A 20,534-nucleotide genomic window follows, 5' to 3' on the forward strand; every position below is an offset into this window, starting at 1 on the left:
AGAAATAGTGGGCATATAGGTAGTCATTGTCCAGGGCCCTAGGATTGAAAGTTTAGACTACATGTCTTCCTCTTAACAGCGCCCTCCAAGTTGGGAACCTCAAATATTTCTTCAGCTTGGCCTGGTGGCAAGCCTAAAAGGCGCCTGACTTCCTGAGTCAGGAAGATGGCTGGTCCATAAGTGTGATCTCAACACTGCATCCTGTGGAAAGCCTAGTCTTGAATGAGTCTGTACCGAAGGGTCTTCTATTTATTTACTTTTTTAAAACACCTGGCAGACGGTGCAGGAATACTCCTCATGTTCAGGAGACTTACCAAGATTGTACACTCCATATTGATCGGACTACAGGTACCTGGTATTAAACCTTGGGCAAAACGAAATGGGAATTTTCTCCATACTATCCTCCACCAAGTCATTCTTAATATGAAAAAAGTCATGGAAAAAGCCAACCTTAGGTGGTCCAGAACCGAACGCCTCAGTCACTGGTGTTGATGGAGATGCTGCTTCCAACATTGATGGCTTCACAGCTGCAGATGAAAAGAATGGGGAATTGTATTTGTCAAATGTCCTGAAGCTCTAACTGAACTTTGAAACCCGATGGAAGGTGAAAAAAAATGTCTGGTGGAGTTTACCCCACAGTGCACAAGGACAAAGGGAGAAGTCACAAAACCTTGAGACTGAAGATTTTTTTGAAGAAAAACTTGTAACATCAGCAACCCAATACTAGATTGCTGGAGTATAAAGACCATGTTTATCTAAGCAAACCATGTGGCAAACTTTATTTTTCCAAATCATCCGCTAGATGGCAAATAATGCACAGTACTCAAATCTAGGTTAACTACAAGTTGCAAAACGTAATGCACAATAGTGGAAAGAAGCTCCTGCTCCCTTTAGTCATTTTTGAAAACAGATATACACGAATACCCAGGATGGCAATGATACACTGAACCACTTCGCAGTCTCACATGCAATAATTTTATTGCTTCATTGGAATTTTATGGTCACTCCTTGAAATGAATACAGTGGCTGTGCTCATATTAAAACACAGTCTATTTCAATGCTTTCTCATTTTCAGTAATATGAAGCATACTTTCTATTTATCCTCAACACCTACACTGGAAGGATCAGCCATAATTTGTTTTGACATGACTGCCTTGAAATAGCTCATATACAAAGGGCCTCAGCGAAACATCTGTCAGCTGGATTTGCAGATATTTTTACAGATCTGAACAGATATAAAGAGGAAACCACCTCTTAATGGAGCAGTGCTTTTGAAATACATCTGAAATGACTATAGGAGTATAAATATAAAACCATTTTGATTAAAATTTACTGAAATGGCACGCTCAGTTTCCAGAAAGGCTCGATGTCATCATATGCCATGTGGGAAAATCAACTCCAGTGGAAACCATAGCACTACCAATTTAAAGGAAAAATAAAACACGACAGCAAACCATTAAAAGTAGGTTTTACTGAAGATATCTTTCTACACTTGGCTTTGCAGTCATGTAAAATCCTCTGCACTTCACAGGTCACAACACACACACACACACACACGACTGTTCTCTACTCCCACAATGCCGGTGTCTAGAATACAAGTAGAGTTGACATTGTCAATGATAGTGTAGCTACGGCATAGAGGCTCCCATGGAGTAATCACGTTTTTAAAGTCCACAAATGCTTGTACAGTAAAGAATCAGGTCAGTGAAGAATACTTAAAATAATCTGTAATAGATGGTAAGTATCTTAATGGAGTGACACTGCAACCCACGTTGTCAGAAGGTCAGATCTGCACTCTAAGGAGGTTGTTGTGAAGAGAGGTAGATGGCTGTGTCACTACTAGTGGGGCAATATTGTGGCGGTCAGGATCATTTTTGTCCTAGTCTCTCGCAACGTCTTAATCTCATGTAGGCCAGGAAGGTAGAGGAAAAGCAAAATGATAGGTCCCGTCAGATAGGTCCCAGATCAGTTAACTGATAGTTCATTCCCCTTTCACAGACGTGTTATGAAACAGAAAAAACATTCCTACTTGCTGCGTCCACTGACGTTTTGAAGATATGATCTTGAATGGGATCTGCAAGGACCCATTAATAGGTTTCAATGGAATAAATACTGTGAAAACTGTAGCCATCCATATTTTGTCAGGTTGTGGTTTGTCAGCCTGAATGAGCTTGTTGGACATCAGTGCTGGAGTGGCAGCCCTCTGCGCACAGTATCTCTCTATTTAGAGAATATGATGACTCCGAAGTAGAGTGACTCTTGGGAATGCAGTTATTCCATGTGCACTCCCCATCTGAGGAGAGATGGGCCTTTCTTTACTGTCTGAATTGGGGTTTGATGCTGGAAAAAAAAAAAATCTTTGTATGACGTTTTCTGTTTTTATCCACATCCACCTTGTTATGAAGGTTACATCTGTCTGACGTTATCAGTCTGTCTTCCTTGTTCCATAAGCCCTCCATGCTACCCTGCACAGACTATTAGTCACTGAGCCCTATGAAAACACATTATTCCACCAACCCAAGCAGGGAACAGATCAGATGAAACAGGACTGCTGTGTACGTTGAATGACAAACTCTGCTCAGAATCACACACTTGTGCCTATGCTATTACTGTTTCCAAGCAACTGTGGTAGCTACTGACTAGCTAAGGTCGACATACAGATCCAAAATGTACATGGTATGGAGTGTGTAATTTATTTAACTTACTTTCAGAACCAGCAACGAGGAGCCAGCTGCCTAGAGGGGGATGCAAGTAAATTTGTTTTCGGAGACAGGCTGCTACAACACCTAAGCTCTGGGAAACGCTACTGGCCCTAATTTTAGACGTAGGCAAAGAACGGGAGTGCCTAAATGCAGCTGCCACCCTGCATTTCATTGTCGCAGCAGTAATTACCCTCGACTACCAATCAAATCTTACTACCCTCTTCCAGCACTCTGTTAACCTAGTCAATCCAACTAACAAACTTGCATGTCCACCCCTCAGATTAACTAATTTCCCCATACTAATCCACCACTAATACTTTAAGGGTTCCGGAATAGCGTGCTGCTCGCCGAAAAGCAATTCAACACCTTGTCAGTCATAGTAAGTGCTATATAAATCCAATGCAGAAAAATGCTGTACAAAAACAAATGCTTCTTCCCAGTCATTCACTAATCAACGGCTCTGAGGCAACTGAAGATTTCGGAGTCTTTAGGGCTTTCCAGTTTAAGGAGTATTTGTGCGTTACCTGCATAGTTGTAGCATGTGAGCTGCAATTCATTGATTTTTGCCGGTGATTACTTGATGTAGATATTGAAAAGCATGGGTGAGATGATAGTCTTGTGGGGTTAAGGATGGCATTTGTTCTGTTTCAAAGGTAGGATGTGATCCTGTCAAAAGCAGCCCCTCCACGCCAACTTTGTACAGTGTTTGTATTAGAGTGTCATGGTCAACTGTGTCAAAGGAAGCAGAGAGGTCCAAGAGAAGTAGTTCAACAAACCCCACGTGGTCTACTGTGCTTTTACGGTCATCCCAAATGGCAATGAGGTTAGATTGAGCCTCTTCAAGGGCAGAATCCAGTTTGGAAGTCAAAGTATGGAGTTACTGTCAAGGAATGATGACATCTGGGTTAATGCTGCTCTTTGTAATAGTTTGCCCAAGAAAAGCCCTTCTGCAAGTGGTTTGTGGTCGTTGGGGGTCATGCAGGTCCAGGTTTGTATTCATTAGTAAACATTTTTAGGTCTACTGAAAAGATTCCTGCAGTTAAAGAACCATTGATGATTCTTTTTACTGGGTTGGCAGCAGAGGTAACAAAGGGGTGAGGGAAGATATTCTGAGCCTCCAATTGTAACCAACAGAAATCCATTGAAAGGAATGATTATTTTTCCAGTATAAATTGGAAAACATTGGATTTTGCTTAACTTCAATAGCTTTCCTGCCCCTGGGCGTCAAACACTATAAATGCAGCCTCTACCTTTAAACACTTTTCTGTGACGGAGGCTCCCACTATCATACCAATGGCCTATGCCCAGCCACTTAATATGCTCTTGTGGACATCTGCAAGGTTCCTGGACCCCCGAGACCTACTCCCACTCACATTCTGAAAGCATAGTGTAAGGAAATGCCTCTTTGGCATGGTTACCCCCACTGACTTTTTGCCTTTTGTTGATGCCAGTTATGATGAGTGTGCTGGGACCCTGCTAACCAGGCCCCAGAGCCAGTGTTCTTTCTCTAAACTGGACCTTTGTTCCCACAATTGGCACAGCCCTGGCACTCAGATAAGTCCCTTGAAGATGGTACCCTTGGTACCAAGGGCCCTGATGCCAGGGAAGGTCTCTAAGGGCTGCAGCATGTCTTATGCCACCCTGGGGACCCCTCACTCAGCACACGCACACTGCCATTGCAGATTGTGTGTGTTGGTGGGGAGAAAAAAGCAAGGTCGACATGGTATCCCCCTCAGGATGCCAGGCACACAAAATACTGCCTGTGGTATAGGTAAGTCACCCCGCTTGCAAGCCTTACAGCCCTAAGGCAGGTTGCACTATACCACAGGTGAGGGCATATGCAAATGAGCACTATGCCCCTACAGGGTCTAAGCAAAACCTCAGTCATTGTAAGTGAAGGGTAGCCATAAAGAGTATATGGTCTGGGAGTTTGTCAAACACAAACTCCACAGTTCCATAATGGCTACACTGAAATCTGGGAAGTTTGGGATCAAACATCTCAGCAAAATAAATGCACACTGATGCCAGTGTGGGATTTATTGTAAAATGCACCCAGATGGCATCTTAGAGATGCCCCTGAATACCAGTCCGACCAGTTTCTGCCAGCCTGCCACAACCAGATGAGTTTCTGGCTACATGGGGGAAGAGTGCCTTTGTCACTCTGTGGCCAGGAACAAAGCCTGTACTGGGTGGAGGTGCTTCTCACCTCCCCCTGCAGGAACTATAACACCTGGCGGTGAGCCTCAAAGGCTCATGCCTTTTGTTACAGCACCCCCAGGGTATCCCAGGTAGTGGAGATGCCCGCCCCTCCGGCCAATGCCCCCACTTTTGGCGGCCAGGCTGGAGGAGATAAGGAGAAAAACAAGGAGCCACCCACCAGTCAGGACTGCCCCTAAGGTGCCCTGAGCTGAGGTGACCCCTGCCTTTAGAAATCCTCCATCTTGAGGTTGGAGGATTCCCCCAATAGGATTAGGGATGTGCCCCCCCCTCCCCTCAGGGAGGAGGCACAAAAGGGGTGTAGCCACCCTCCAGGACAGTAGCGATTGGCTACTGCCCTACTGACCTAAACACCCCACTAAATTTAGTATTTAGGGGCGACCCAGAACCCAGGAAATCAGATTCCTGCAACCTACACAAAGAAGGACTGCTGACCTGAAAGCCCTGCAGAGATGACAACTGACTTGGCCCCAGCCCTACCAGCTTGTCTCCAGACCCAAAGAACCTGCACAGCAACACATCCGACAGGGACCAGCAACCTCTGAAGCCTCAGAGGACTGCCCTGAACCGAAGATCCAAGAAACTCCCAAGAACGGCAGCACTGTTCACCTACAGAAATATTTTTGTAACTTTTAAAGAACTCACTCTCCCCGCTGGAAGCGCAAGACTTCACCCTCTGCACCAGACGCCCCCAGCTCGAGCTCCAGAGAACCAACACTGCAGAAAGGACTCCCAGGCGACTGTGACCTCATGGGTAAGCCGAGACAACCCCCCTGCACTCCCACAGTGACTCCTGCAGAGAGGATCCAGAGGCTCCCCCTGACTGCGACTGCCTGGAACAAAGAGTCCGACGCCTGGACCAAGCACTGCACCCGCAGCCCCCAGGACTGAGAGGAACCAGACTCCAGTGCAGGAGTGACCATCAGACAGCCCTCTACCTAGCACAGTCAGTGGCTGGCCAGAGGAGCCCCCCTGTGCCCAGCCTGCATCACCTAAGTGACACCCCCCCCCCCCCCTTTCGGGTCCCTCCATTGCTTTCTATAGCGAACCAGACGCCAACTTTGCACACTGCATCTGGCCACCCCTGTGCCACTGAGGATGTGTTTTGTGTGCCTGTATGCGTGTTCGATCCCCGCCCCCGCGGTCTGCTCTCCGAGGATGCGGGTACTTAATGGCCAGCAGACCGAAACAGGAGCACCCCTGTTCTCCATAGGCACCTATGTGTTTTGGGCCCTCCTTTGACCTCTGCACCTGACCGGCCCCGTGTTGCTGGTGCAGTGACTTTGGGGTTGCCTTGAACCCCCAACGGTGGGCTGCCTATGCCCAGGAGACTGAACTTGTAAGTGTTTTACTTACCTCAGAAATGTAACCATACTTACCTCCCCCATGAACTGTTGATTTCTGCACTGTGTCCACTTTTAAAATAGCTTATTGCCATTTTAACCTATACTGCGTGTACTATTGCTTTAATTAAAAGTTCCTTACTTACCTATGTGGAGCACCTTGCATTTTAAGTGTTTACTTGAAATCTTGAATCTTGTGGTTCTAAAATAAAGAAAATATATTTTTCTATATAAAAACTATTGGCCTGGAGTGAAGTCTGAGAGTGTGTTCCTCATTTATTGCCTACGTGTGTACAACAAATGCTTAACACTACCCTCTGATAAGCCTACTGCTCGACCACACTACCACAAAATAGAGCATTAGAATTAGCTAGTTTTGCCACTATCAACCTCTAAAGGGAACCCTTGGACTCTGCACACTATCTCTCACTTTGAGATCGTATATAAAGAGCCAGCTTCCAAAACATAGCTCACATCATAAGCCTAGAGTTTACTGTTCACTCAATGTTGTGCTTAGTGGCCAGCTATTTTGCAGCTTAACTCAGAGTAGTGTCTCAGACCAGGGCAAGAGGCACCACCAAGATTCCATCCTCCTTCAGTGAGGACGGGACATATATTGGATTTCTGAAAGCTCAGGTATCGGGATTTTGGCAACAAAGTAACTGCCTACATGGAACCCACTAGAATCAATTTTATCCCACAAAGCACAACACCAAACGCTCCTGTCCTTATGTTTACTTGGTGAAGATCTAACAAGTATGCCTATCCATAAAGAAAGATCAACAGCCATATCATGAACATGTTTAGTACCCTTGTGCCTTACTAAGTGGTCCGTGTGCCATTTTTAATGAAACTATGCAGCTTTCAGTGCATACATTAACTCAGAAACTGTGCAAGTTACTGTATAGGCTGTAGACCGTACAGCTAGTAGTTCTGTTTCCTAATACATGCTGCACATGGTGCAATTTCAGCAAAAACAGACACACAGATCCTTTCTGAGCCTGCACACGGATGTAGCTACAGCCCCAGAATCTTAAGTTCAGCTTTCATTCGTATTGCTTCCATAGCAAATAGACTGAAAAGTATAGTGCCGAAACAATGCTCAACATAATCTTTACTAAAAACGGATTCCATTTCAAAACAATAAATTGACTTGATTTTGTTTTCCCGCATGATGGAAAATTAACATTAAAAGTGAACACTGCACAGAATGCAAAAGGTAATGTGCCTTATGCAAAAGTCACAAGCACCCAACAGGAAACCCAGCTTACGTATTACCTCTGCTTCTATATCACACCACATCTCAGATGGCAGCCACTAAATTTAATCATTTCTTAGCAAGCTTCTCTGCTATGGCCAAGTAGAGCAGACACAGGCCCAGACTAGACAGCTGTTCAGGAACAGCATGTGAAAGCATAGCAATTTACAATAATTAGCACTGAATTCATCTTGTGTGCCACTAGCAACAGTAAAATAATTAACATGGCGCTCTGGAGTAGCAGGAAATGTGGGTGGTTACATCTAATATCTGCAATATTACTAGATTAGACAGTTTTATTGGAAGAGCTATGAGATTTAAACCATAATGAAAGAGCTACTTTATTAAGAGTCGAAATCTACAAAAGATCCCATGCTAAACTGAAACAAATAGTCTGCTCTCAAAACGTACCAGACCAAGAAAGTAACAAAGCAGGTATACAAAGTCTTTACAAATATTCTTATGCAACTATTAAAAAATCCAATAAGCAAATATAGCAAAGTAGCTGAAAGAGACAGTTACCCAAGCATGCCACAGTGGACTCCAAGATCTAGCAATAACTCACTTTTCTGCTGCATGGCAGATTGTGCCACAAGTGTCTGCCATGTCATCAACCAAAATGGCCACTCTGTCCTTTACATCACCCACTAACACCATACGGTCTACCTCGTTGGCCTTTTTCCGCTCTTTATGGATAAGAGCAAAGTCCACATTCAGGCGATCAGCAATGGAGGTCACCCTGAAAAAGAAAAATTGGAAATAATCACGTTCTACTGTTAAGAACGTAGTGTTTTTAGTCACCGTAATATTTGGTTTTGTTCATTTGCGAATCATTCGTTTGTGAACACATTCTAGGAGTTACAGGAATGCAGCATCTGCATGGTTCATCACCTCAGGTTGCCTGGGTTCATACTAAAATGACAAGAACACTGGAGACACCAATTAGTTAATTTCAAGCTTGGAATAATCGGTTTCTGCCAGGCTGTCACCAGGAGATTAGGCAGCTGATACATTTAAAGAATGAGCCGAGGATCTGGCAGAAGGATAGAATATACATCTAGACAGCTTGTGAGCAAACTGGCAAAGAGAGAAAAACGATGTGTGGGCTGTTAACAGCAGCCGTGTCTGCACACACAAGGGAGTCCTTGATGTTCCAGTGTCATAGCGTTCCTGTTCTCACAGTGCTTATGTGTGACATTTCCATGGTTTCAGTGTATTTAGGAGTGATATTCTAGTGCCAAATGTTTGACACTTTCTCAACAGTAAAATCAAGCAATGCTTGTGATGGGATACCATGCTGCAGAAACAACACGTACTACTGACTAACTGCCCTGGCCTCAGATATTTTCATTGGCCAGAGTATGGGAGCACAACTGCCTTTCTAATAGAAAAACATGTCCTTGTGGCAGCCTGTGAAGCCTGTTAATTCGCTTGCTTGAAAAACTTTGGTAAAGAATACTTAAAATGAAACCTCTATCATTATATGGTAATAACAGAGCTCTAGCTAATTATCAACTGCCGACCCACTCTTTAGCTTAATACTTTATTTGCATAACCCAAAACATAATTGTTTGTCAAGTAATTCTAACTTGGCTTTCGACTGACGTCTTCCAAATTTGTTTTCATACAAATTGTGCCCCTTTTGAAGCCCAGATCTTTGCAATGTTCTCCCTGGTGAAACAAGCTCTACAACTTGATATTGCCCGATACAGAGGGGTACAGCAAGAGCCCTAGCTGCTTTCTTTGAATACCAATATCCCACTGGGCTGCCCCTCATTGCGCTGCCAGAAGCTAGTAATCGATGACTAAGCAGTTTAGTATAGCGACGCTAACACCAGCACTAAAATGTGTCAGTTGAAGTCACAATGCGTGGAACTTAGCAGGGCTGCAGAGTGCTCCTCCAGCTTGGATGTGGAAGAGAACTCTTGTGTTGTGCTTACTATCCTCGAATACTGTATGTTTCAGGGAGACTAGAATTGAGTCATCTACATACCGCTTGACTTTGAGGAGAAGACATGCGCTGCTGGTAGGAGTGCAGGTGCTTGATTATATGGTGTCTTAAAAACATCACAAACCACCCAAAAAATAAATAAATAAATAAATCACAGAAGCGTTTAGAAATTAAAACCGAGTAGTGACACAGCAAAGCCACACTGAGTAGTAGATAAGAAATGATGACAGCAGATTCCATGCTGATTATATAGATGGCTATCAGTCCATCTGTTGAAGAAATTATATATATATATATATATATATATATATATATATATATATATATATATATATATATATATATATATCTCTCAACACCTTTCTTACCTCTTTGCTCCACCGGCATCAGGTGAGACAATAGTACAAGTCTTCCACTCAGGAATATTTTCACGAATCCATTTCAAGACTGCAGGCTCTGCATATAAATTATCCACAGGAATATCGAAAAAGCCCTAGGTTCAAAATATAAGCACATTTTTAGTAACTAGAATAATTAAATGAGGTACTACATCACATGGAAACGATTGCCATATAAAAGTGTTTTTAACCATCAATACAGTTTTTGTGGGCTTTGTGCACTGTGCTCAATTGATTAGAGTCGAAGCACACAACACAGGATTTTGTACATTTTTATGCTTTTACAATTTAAATGTGCAAGTCTATATCTGGCTGGAGCACTCAAGTTCTCTCAGAGGCAAGTACCTCCAACAAACTCAAAGCCTTTTCTAAGCACCAACTTGATTACCGTCAGTTAGGTAACTTATGTGACGCTGTCATTGAGCTGATACCCTCAACAGTTATGTAGAGGCGATGTGCTCACCCCCTTTATAATGAGATGCCTATGATAATTATCACCTGTAGTTGAGGATCTAAAAATGGACTGCTGAGCACTAAGTTCTTATAACATCTGAGACTGTGCTGAACTCGGGGACCCAAAAAACCCACCAAATCTTACCACCGACTCTGCTTGAAACCACTGCCGCACTAGAAACTCACATATGCAATCCTGCATGCTTTACAACCACTATCCATAAAACCATCACCAACAGTCTTTTTACGGTCCTCATAGTTAAAGGACGTGGTGTCTGAAAGAGGTAGCAGCCTTTGGAGTGCTATCACCCTCTCTTGCTTTGTTTGGACATGCTGTGGTTCAAGCTGCAACGTTTTCGCATGAACAATAAACCCCAAGGTGTGCAACAGAGACACCAATGCTTGAATATGTGCTGGGCATTGCGGTCGGTTGCTGGACTTCTCAGCCAACTGTCCAGATATCGCAAGACACAAATGCCTGGAGGTGCAGATATGCTGCTTCTACTTCCCGACATTTAGTAAATATCCTTTGTGCTGACCCTCAAAATGTGTAATACTGAATTGATAGTATTGTCACTTACCACAATGTGCAGGCAGTGGAGATGTGCGAGGTGGAAGTAGGCGTGTGAGACATACAAGCAAATATCACCATAAACAGCTGTAAATATTTATGCGTGAAGCACCCCAGCCAGGGCTCAACCGCGCAGGTCTCTTCAACAACTGCTGTTTCTCCCTCATAATGTACATTCTAGAACCCCAGCTCGGGGTGGTTCTAAGCATATCTCAGAGGGAAGGGGTGGAAGGAAGATACCACAAATAATGAAAGTGTCACTTACCCAGTGTACATCTGTTCGTGGCATCAGTCGCAGTAGATTCGCATGTTCTGCAATAGCTCGCCATCTGGTGTTGGGCCGGAGTGTTACAAGTTGTTTTTCTTCGAAGAAGTCTTTCGAGTCACGGGACCGAGTGACTCCTCCTTTTGTCTCCATTGCGCATGGGCGTCGACTCTATCCTCGATTGTTTTTCCCCGCAGAGGGTGAGGTAGGAGTTGAATTGTAGTAATAGTGCCCATGCAATGGAGTGACTAAGTATGCACCTATTTAAGGTTGAGATGATACATATATAAATAATTGAAGGTAACTTCCAAACTGCTACAGGCTCCCGGGGAGGCGGGTGGGCACATGCGAATCTACTGCGACTGATGCCACGAACAGATGTACACTGGGTAAGTGACACTTTCAGTTCGATGGCATCTGTCGCTGTAGATACGCATGTTCTGCATAGACTAGTAAGCAGTTATTTCCCCAAAAGCGGTGGATCAGCCTGTAGGAGTGGAAGTAGTCTGAAATAATGTCCTTAATACGGCTTGACCTACGGTGGCTTGTTGTGCGGCTAACACGTCTACACAGTAGTGCTTGGTGAATGTGTGAGGCGTAGACCATGTGGCTGCCTTACATATTTCTTGCATTGGGATGTTTCCTAGAAAGGCCATGGTAGCACCTTTCTTTCTGGTTGAGTGTGCCCTTGGTGTAATGGGCAGCTGTCGATTAGCTTTAAGGTAGCAGATTTGGATGCATTTAACTATCCATCTGGCTATACCTTGTTTTGAAATTGGGTTTCCTGCGTGAGGTTTTTGAAATGCAATAAAGAGTTGTTTAGTCTTTCTGATATTTTTTGTTCTGTCAATGTAATACATTAATGCTCTTTTGACATCTAATGTATGTAGTGCCCTTTCAGCTACGGTATCTGGCTGTGGAAAGAACACTGGAAGTTCCACTGTTTGATTTAGATGGAACGGTGAAATAACCTTTGGCAAAAATTTAGGATTGGTTCTTAGGACGACTTTATTTTTGTGTAGTTGTATAAAAGGTTCCTGTATAGTAAACGCCTGAATCTCGCTTACTCTTCTTAGGGAAGTAATGGCGATGAGAAATGCCACCTTCCAGGTTAGGAACTGTATGTCGCAGGAGTGCATGGGTTCAAAAGGTGGACCCATAAGTCTAGTTAGGACAACATTTAGGTTCCATGAAGGAACAGGTGGTGTTCTTGGTGGTATAATTCTCCTAAGGCCCTCCATGAATGCTTTAATGACTGGTATCCTATATAGGGAAGTTGAATAGGTAGTTTGCAGGTATGCAGATATTGCTGCAAGGTGAATCTTAATGGAAGAGAAAGCTAGGTTAGATTTTTGTAAGTGAAGCAAGTAACCCACTACCTGTTCTGGAGTTGTGTGTAATGGTTGTATTTGATTAATATGGCAGTAGCAAACAAACCTCTTCCATTTACTTGCATAGCAGTGCCTGGTGGATGGCCTTCTGGCTTGTTTTATGACTTCCATACATTCTTGGGTAAGTTGTAAGTGCCCGAATTCTAGGATTTCAGGAGCCAGATTGCTAGATTCAGCGATGCTGGATCTGGGTGTCTGATCTTTTGGTTGTGCTGTGTCAACAGATCTGGCCTGTTGGGCAATTTGATGCAGGGTACCACTGATAGGTCTAGCAGCGTTGTGTACCAGGGTTGCCTTGCCCAAGTTGGTGCTATCAATATGAGTTTGAGTTTGCTTTGACTGAGTTTGTTTACCAGGTAAGGAAGGAGAGGGAGAGGAGGAAAAGCGTAAGCAAATATCCCTGACCAGTTCATCCATAGGGCATTGCCTTGGGATTGTTTGTGTGGGTATCTGGATGCGAAGTTTTGGCATTTTGCGTTCTCCCTTGTCGCAAACAAGTCTATCTGAGGTGTTCCCCAGAGTTTGAAATAAGTGTTCAGAATTTGGGGGTGAATTTCCCATTCGTGGACCTGTTGGTGATCTCGAGAGAGATTGTCTGCGAGTTGATTTTGTATCCCTGGTATAAACTGTGCAATTAGGCGAATTTGGTTGTGAATTGCCCAATGCCAAATTTTTTGTGCTAGCAGGCTTAACTGCGTGGAGTGCGTTCCCCCCTGCTTGTTTAGATAATACATTGTTGTCATGTTGTCTGTTTTGACGAGAATGTATTTGTGAACTATTATTGGTTGGAAAGCTTTTAGTGCTTGAAAAACTGCTAGAAGTTCTAGGTGATTGATATGCAGTTTTGTTTGATGTACGTTCCATTGTCCTTGTATGCTGTGTTGATCGAGGTGTGCTCCCCACCCTGTCATGGAAGCATCTGTTGTTATTACGTATTGTGGCACTGGGTCTTGGAAAGGCCGCCCCTTGTTTAAATTTATGTTGTTCCACCACAGAAGCGAGAGGTAAGTTTGGCGGTCTATTAACACCAGATCTAGAAGGTGACCCTGTGCTTGAGACCACTGTGATGCTAGGCATTGTTGTAAGGGCCTCATGTGCAGTCTTGCGTTTGGGACAATGGCTATGCATGATGACATCATGCCTAGGAGTTGTAATACCATCTTTGCTTGTATCTTTTGTGTTGGATACATGCGTTGTATGATGGTGTTGAAATTTTGAATTCTTTGTGGACTTGGAGTGGCTACTCCTTTTGATGTGTCTATTATGGCTCCCAGGTATTGTTGTACCTTGCGTGGCAGAATTTTGGATTTTGTGAAATTGACGGTGAACCCTAGTTTGAAGAGGGTTTGTATGATATGATTTGTGTGATTTGAGCACTCTATTAACGAATGGGCCTTGATTAGCCAGTCGTCTAGATATGGGAACACATGTATCTGCTGCCTTCTTATGTGTGCTGCGACTACCGCTAGACATTTGGTAAAGACTCTTGGTGCGGTTGTTAATCCGAAAGGCAGTACCTTGAATTGGTAATGTATTCCTTTGAATACAAACCTTAGGTATTTCCTGTGCGATGGGTGTATTGGTATATGGAAATAAGCATCCTTGAGGTCTAAAGTTGCCATGTAGTCGTGCAGCTTTAGCAATGGCAATACTTCTTGTAGTGTGACCATGTGGAAGTGGTCTGATTTGATGAAAGTGTTCACTACTCTGAGGTCTAGGATTGGTCTCAGTGTTTTGTCCTTCTTTGGTATCAGAAAGTACAGTGAGTAAACTCCTGTGTTTATTTGTGTGTTTGGCACTAATTCGATTGCATTCTTTTGCAATAGTGCCTGCACTTCTATCTCCAGGAGATTGGAATGGTGTGTTGTTAAATTTTGTGCTTTTGGTGGTATGTTTGGAGGGAACTGTAGAAATTCTATGCAATAACCATGTTGGATAATTGCTAGAACCCAAGTGTCTGTAGTGATTTTCTCCCATGCTCTGTAATAATGACCTATTCGTCCCCCCACTGGTGTTGTGTGGAGGGGGTGAGTGACATGTGAGTCACTGTTTAGTAGTAGGGGTTTTGGGGCTTTGGAATCTTCCTCTATTTCTAGGGAATTGCCCTCCTCTATATTGTCCCCGAAAACCTCCTCTATACTGTCCTTGGTAACTGGACGGTGTGGCTTGTGAGGTGCTGGCTTGTGTGCTTTGACCCCGAAACCCCCCTCGAAAGGGCGTTTTACGGAATGAGCTGTAATTCCCTCTGCTCTGCGGGGAGTAGAGTGCGCCCATGGCTTTGGCAGTGTCCGTATCTTTTTTGAGTTTCTCAATCGCTGTGTCCACTTCTGGACCGAACAGTTCTTTTTCATTAAAAGGCATATTGAGAACTGCTTGTTGAATCTCTGGTTTAAATCCAGACGTTCGGAGCCATGCATGCCTTCTGATAGTTACAGATGTATTAATTGTCCGTGCAGCTGTATCTGCAGCGTCCATGGAGGAGCGGATCTGGTTGTTGGAGATGGCCTGTCCCTCCTCAACCACTTGTTTTGCCCTATTTTGTAAGTCCTTGGGCAGATGTTCAATGAGATGTTGCATCTCGTCCCAGTGGGCTCTGTCATAGCGCGCAAGTAGTGCCTGGGAGTTCGCGATGCGCCACTGGTTTGCAGCTTGTGCTGCGACTCTTTTACCAGCTGCATCAAACTTGCGGCTTTCTTTATCTGGGGGTGGTGCATCTCCAGATGTGTGAGAGTTGGCCCTTTTCCTAGCTGCTCCTACAACGACAGAGTCTGGTGGCAGCTGTGTAGTGATGAAAACCGGGTCCGTAGGAGGCGGCTTATACTTTTTTTCTACCCTTGGTGTGATTGCCCTACTTTTAACCGGCTCCTTAAAGATGTCTTTTGCGTGGCGGAGCATACCAGGGAGCATAGGCAGGCTTTGGTATGAGCTGTGGGTGGAGGAGAGTGTGTTGAATAAGAAATCATCCTCGACCTGTTCTGAGTGGAGGCTTACGTGGTGAAATTGTGCTGCTCTAGCCACCACTTGAGAGTACGCGGTGCTGTCTTCTGGTGGAGATGGCTTCGCAGGGTATGCCTCCGGACTGTTATCTGACACTGGGGCGTCGTATAGGTCCCATGCGTCTTGATCTTGGTCACCCTGGCTCATGGTGGTGTGAGCTGGGGAGTGTGATGGAGTTTGTGCTGGTGAAACGTCAATCACGGGCGGAGGTGAGGGTGGTGGTGTAACTCTTTTCACCACTTTTGGTTGTGGTGTTTGTTCCGTCTGGAACTCCAACCTCCTCTTTCTCCTAATGGGGGGAAGGGTGCTTATTTTTCCTGTCCCCTGCTGAATGAAGATACGCTTTTGCGTATGGTCCACATCAGTTGCTTGTAGCTCTTCCTCAAACCTATGCTTCTGCATTTGGGAGGTTAGCGAGTGCTCTTCTGTATAAGAGCCTGAAGCTGGGTCGCTTGCAGTTTGTTTCGGCATCGAAACTTTGTCTGCGTGTTTTTTCGGCTCCGAGGTTACTTTTTTCCTTTTCGGGGCCGAAACCTCTCGGCGTCGATCTGTTTCTGTGCCGCTGTCTCGGCGTCGAGCCGTGTCCACACCGGCATCACGGTGTCGAGGCTTGTCTCCAGCACTTTCTCGGTCCCGAGAAGGCTGCGTGCCGGTGTCTCGACCGGAGTCGGACGATCTCGGCACTGTTTGGGCCTTTTTCGGTGCCGATGGTCGGTCACCGAATTTATGGGTCGAGCCATGGCCTGGTGGCAGTGGCGTCCCCTGGGCCTTGTAAATGTTTCTCTGTGTGGTTTTCGACGTCTTACTCACGGTTTGTGTATCGTCGAATCCTTCGGAGTCGGAGTCTTGGATCGAGAAGGTACCTTCCTCTTCCTGTTCCTCGAACTCCCGTTGGGCTGTCGGTGCGGACGCCATCTGAAGTCTTCTGGCTCGACGGTCTCGGAGTGTTTTTCGGGACCGGAACGCACGACAGGCCTCGCAGGTGTCTTCGCTGTGCTCAGGTGACAGGCACAGGTTGCAGACCAAGTGTTGGTCTGTGTAGGGGTATTTATTGTGGCATTTGGGGCAGAAACGAAACGGGGTCCGTTCCATCGGCGTTCTTCAGCACGCGGTCGGGCCGACCAGGCCCCGACGGAGGATCGAAAAAACTACCCCGAAGGGCACCGGAGCTCTTCGATCTTCGATGCGGTGTTGAATGTAAGTACGCCGATCCCGAACGCAACAATACCGACGAAAATCTTCCGAAATTAGCTAATTTTCCGTTCCGAAACTCGGAGCGACAGGAACACGTCCGAACCCGATGGCGGAAAAAAAACAATCGAGGATAGAGTCGACGCCCATGCGCAATGGAGACAAAAGGAGGAGTCACTCGGTCCCGTGACTCGAAAGACTTCTTCGAAGAAAAACAACTTGTAACACTCCGGCCCAACACCAGATGGCGAGCTATTGCAGAACATGCGTATCTACAGCGACAGATGCCATCGAACATAGAGATATCACGCTTCTTTCTCTCTTTACAAACTGAATATAACCAAGAAACTGTATGACTTTGGTAAGTCGGGAGGTTACAATTTCAGATTGAGGATTTGTACAACAAATGTGAACAGATGTGTACATATTAAATCAACTGAAAAATTCAATGTAGTCAAACAAATAATGAAGAAAATGATATGGTAATTGTGTTTTTTCCAAACTAAGGCATGCTCTACATAATGCAAAATTATAAAGGTTTCTGGGATATTAATTTGATCAAGAATGGATAGTATACAAGTCATGTTTAAAAGCAATCTTTCAAATATATCAGTGGTCTTGGAAGACTGGTACTTGTTCCGCTTAATGTGTTGATAAGATGTGTTTTATTTAGTCTTTCATTTGACCTTCTTATGTTGCCTTTATGTTGGTGACGGTTACCTTCCCAACTTTCATTTTCCAAAATGACATCAGTATCAAAATTGTAATTGCCATCGGAGTGCTCGACTATTCTACATAAATTCAAAATTCTCCCATCGTGGATCTTTACAGCATTCTTAAGTAAATTTAGACCAATTTTCACATCCAGTGGAGGCCTACAATTTCAATCACTTATTTTCTATGTTGTGTGATGATCAATGTCATTTTATATTGCGTGCCTCTTGTAGTCTTAATTCTTTCTGTCTCCAAGACGGTCTGATGCTCACATCACCCTTTCATCTAACCAGGGACTAGCTTGTTGTTGGGTTTCCTTACTTTCAATAACGCAGATGGAGTGTGTTCAGTTGCTTGGTGAGGTGTAAGCATTCTTCCAACTACTGCTTCCTTCCAATTTACACCATTAGCCTTGGCTAACTGAAATCCTTCCTTTAATGCTTTATTAAATCTTTTTACTACCCCAATGGTCTGGGTGATATAAGGCACATAGATAGCAGTGTAATCAAACACTGCCTAAGTACTCTTGCAACTTCTTGGAACAAAATTGTACCCCATTATCAGATAAAAATGGAGGTTAGTAACCCTTTCCTTTCAAAAACCTCTTTAAAAAATGTATTATAGTTTTTGAGCTAATATCAGAAGTACATTTTAATTCTGGCCATCTAGAATACAGCCCAATTAAAACTAGTATGAAGGTAGAATTTAACTCTCCACTCAAAGGTCCTATGATGTCTACACCTAGATCTGTCCATGGTCCTTCGTGAAGATTGCGAGTGTACATCAGAGGCTTTCTGGTGACTAGGACCATGTCATTGTTGCAGCATGAGGGGCATTCTCTTACAATTCTGTCTACTTGTTAATCCATCCCTGGCCACCAAAAACCTAAATCGTAAGCTCTTTCGTTTTACAGACACCAAAATGTCCTTCATGCGCAATCGTTATTAATTTCTCTCTTAGAGTTACAGGTGGAAAAACTTGCTTCCACTAAACAACCATCCACTCCAATCAATTAATGCTTAATCATCCAGTAGGGTCTTATGTTAGCTCAATCGTCTCCTCCCTGTTTCCACTTGGTTTCAAGCATAACCTTTATTTAGCACTTTATCACCATACATTTCACTCTTCCATGTATTTTCCGTCACAATCCCAACTGTTACTACACGCACATCATCACTGGGCATCTCCTCGTTTTCTTCCATTATTCTTTTCTTGTGTTAGTGTGTCTACTAATCTAGATACACAGTCAGCAGCCCTGTTTTTTTTCCCTATGGATTAAGACTCATCTAAACCTTTAAAAAATGATACCTTTGCTTGTGTATGTTGGATTTTTGTTGCTTTGGTCTTGTTTTACTCAGATAAGTATTGTCTATTTTTCTAAACTGGTGTGGAGTTCTTTTGTAGTATTTTCACTGTCTTACTGAATGTGTGTGTACAAATACATTACACATTGCCTCCGAGATAAACCTGACTGCTTGTGCCAAGCTACCAAGACAGTGAGCAGGGGTTTTCTTAGCAGTGTGACTCTCTTACCTGGACTAGAGTGAGGGTTCCTACCTGGACAGGGTGCAAACCACTGCCAGCCAGAGACCCCATTTCTAACCTTGGTGGACTTCTATTCTTCATTTTGTCTAGCTCCCATTTAAGTACAAGTTAAAATGTGGGCTGTGTTCTTCTAAAGTATGGTTATGTTATTCTCATCAGACCTTATGATACATATCAGCATTAAACAACACACAAACACACCAAAAATTCAGTATTACTTTGAGAGTGATACATTACTGAAGAGTGTATGGCCTGAAAAGGTTCTTGTGTATAAGAGAAAGTTTTGCGGAGTTCAAAGATATAGTGTATGGATCACTGAAGCAACTCACGAATCATGTATAACCTATTAAAATCAACCAATAAAACAGTCAATAGCAATTGCAAGAATCCATAGGGAGTGAGTGCATTACTGTGGAGCTATTTTTGTGCAGAATAATCGTTTCTGAAACTGAAGTATCTTAGAGATAGTGTAAGGATCAGTGATGAAGATCGACCAAATTACTTTTGTTCATGATGAGCAGCTTAGAAACTATTCTCTCAGTATTTTCCTATTATTTACTGTTGGTGGCACTGTGTTGTTAACTTGTAACCCTTTTCTTCAAATCAGAGTTAAAACCTCTTTGCTTCTGTGAAGTCTCTGACAGATACGTCTTTCAGGTACAAGTATTTTTTTTCCTTAAAGAAAATACTCTATAAACAAATCATTCCTTTGTTACGAAGCAAAAGTTGTGCATGCTCCGTTTCATAACTATAGAGATTTGTTTGTGACAAGAATAGAGCTTTTACACTGCCTGAACTTCAAAAAAAGGACTTCATAAGAATGTGAGTGAGACTGACACAATGGGCGGTCGGTTTATCTGTGTTAAGGAGTGTAGGAAGTGGTCTCTTTATATAGGGGACCAAAATGAGGTACACTGTGCAAAGAGTCCAAGCAATCCCCAGAGGTATCACAGAGGCACAAATGACATCCCAAATGCTCTTTTTTTTGTGATGTGGTCAAGCAGTAAGGAATTATCAGAGGGCAGTGCTAAGCATGTAAGGCACATAAATCATGCAGTAAGTGAGACACACACAAAGAAATCCCGACACCAATTTATAAAAATAAAGCGCACTTTTATGTAAACTTTGATACCAAGATCACTGGAATCAGGCGAGTGCATCCAGTTATGAAACTTTATAGTTTTCAAAAGTTGACAATGCAATTTCTGGAGCAGTAAGGTTACCATTTTGGGGAAAAAACATACTGCATACTGGTACTTAGCAACAACTTACAGGATCAATCTTCTTGCGTTAAGTTAAGTACAGGGCATAGCCCAAAGCAGCACCAACAGTTCACTCTGGGAGGCACTGGGGTGCCCGGATGAAGAGGTGCTTTCCAGACGTGGGTACCCAATGTTATCCTACGGGGGGAAAGCAGACACCGCATACGGGCACCAAGCAACAACTTACAGGAATGTTCTTCTGTATTTGAGCAGAGTATGGGGCAAGGGCCTAGATCACACCAACAGGTCACCTCGGGAGGCTCTGGTGCATCCGGG

At 43.8% G+C, this 20,534-nt stretch overlaps 1 protein-coding gene across 1 annotated transcript in view; it reads right to left on the minus strand.

Moving 5' to 3' along the window:
- PRPS1 (phosphoribosyl pyrophosphate synthetase 1) overlaps window positions 1-20,534 on the minus strand; it is a 74,391-nt gene that overhangs the window by 11,961 nt on the left and 41,896 nt on the right. The window contains exons 4-5 of the mRNA XM_069213569.1: window positions 9,840-9,964; window positions 8,086-8,259 (exon numbers count right to left, since the gene is read on the minus strand). Coding sequence (XP_069069670.1) covers window positions 8,086-8,259; window positions 9,840-9,964 — 299 coding nt within the window. The remainder of the gene's footprint in view (window positions 1-8,085; window positions 8,260-9,839; window positions 9,965-20,534) is intronic.

The sequence above is a fragment of the Pleurodeles waltl genome, chromosome 2_1 (genome assembly GCF_031143425.1).
Source record: "Pleurodeles waltl isolate 20211129_DDA chromosome 2_1, aPleWal1.hap1.20221129, whole genome shotgun sequence".
Taxonomy (NCBI): Eukaryota; Metazoa; Chordata; class Amphibia; order Caudata; family Salamandridae; genus Pleurodeles; species Pleurodeles waltl.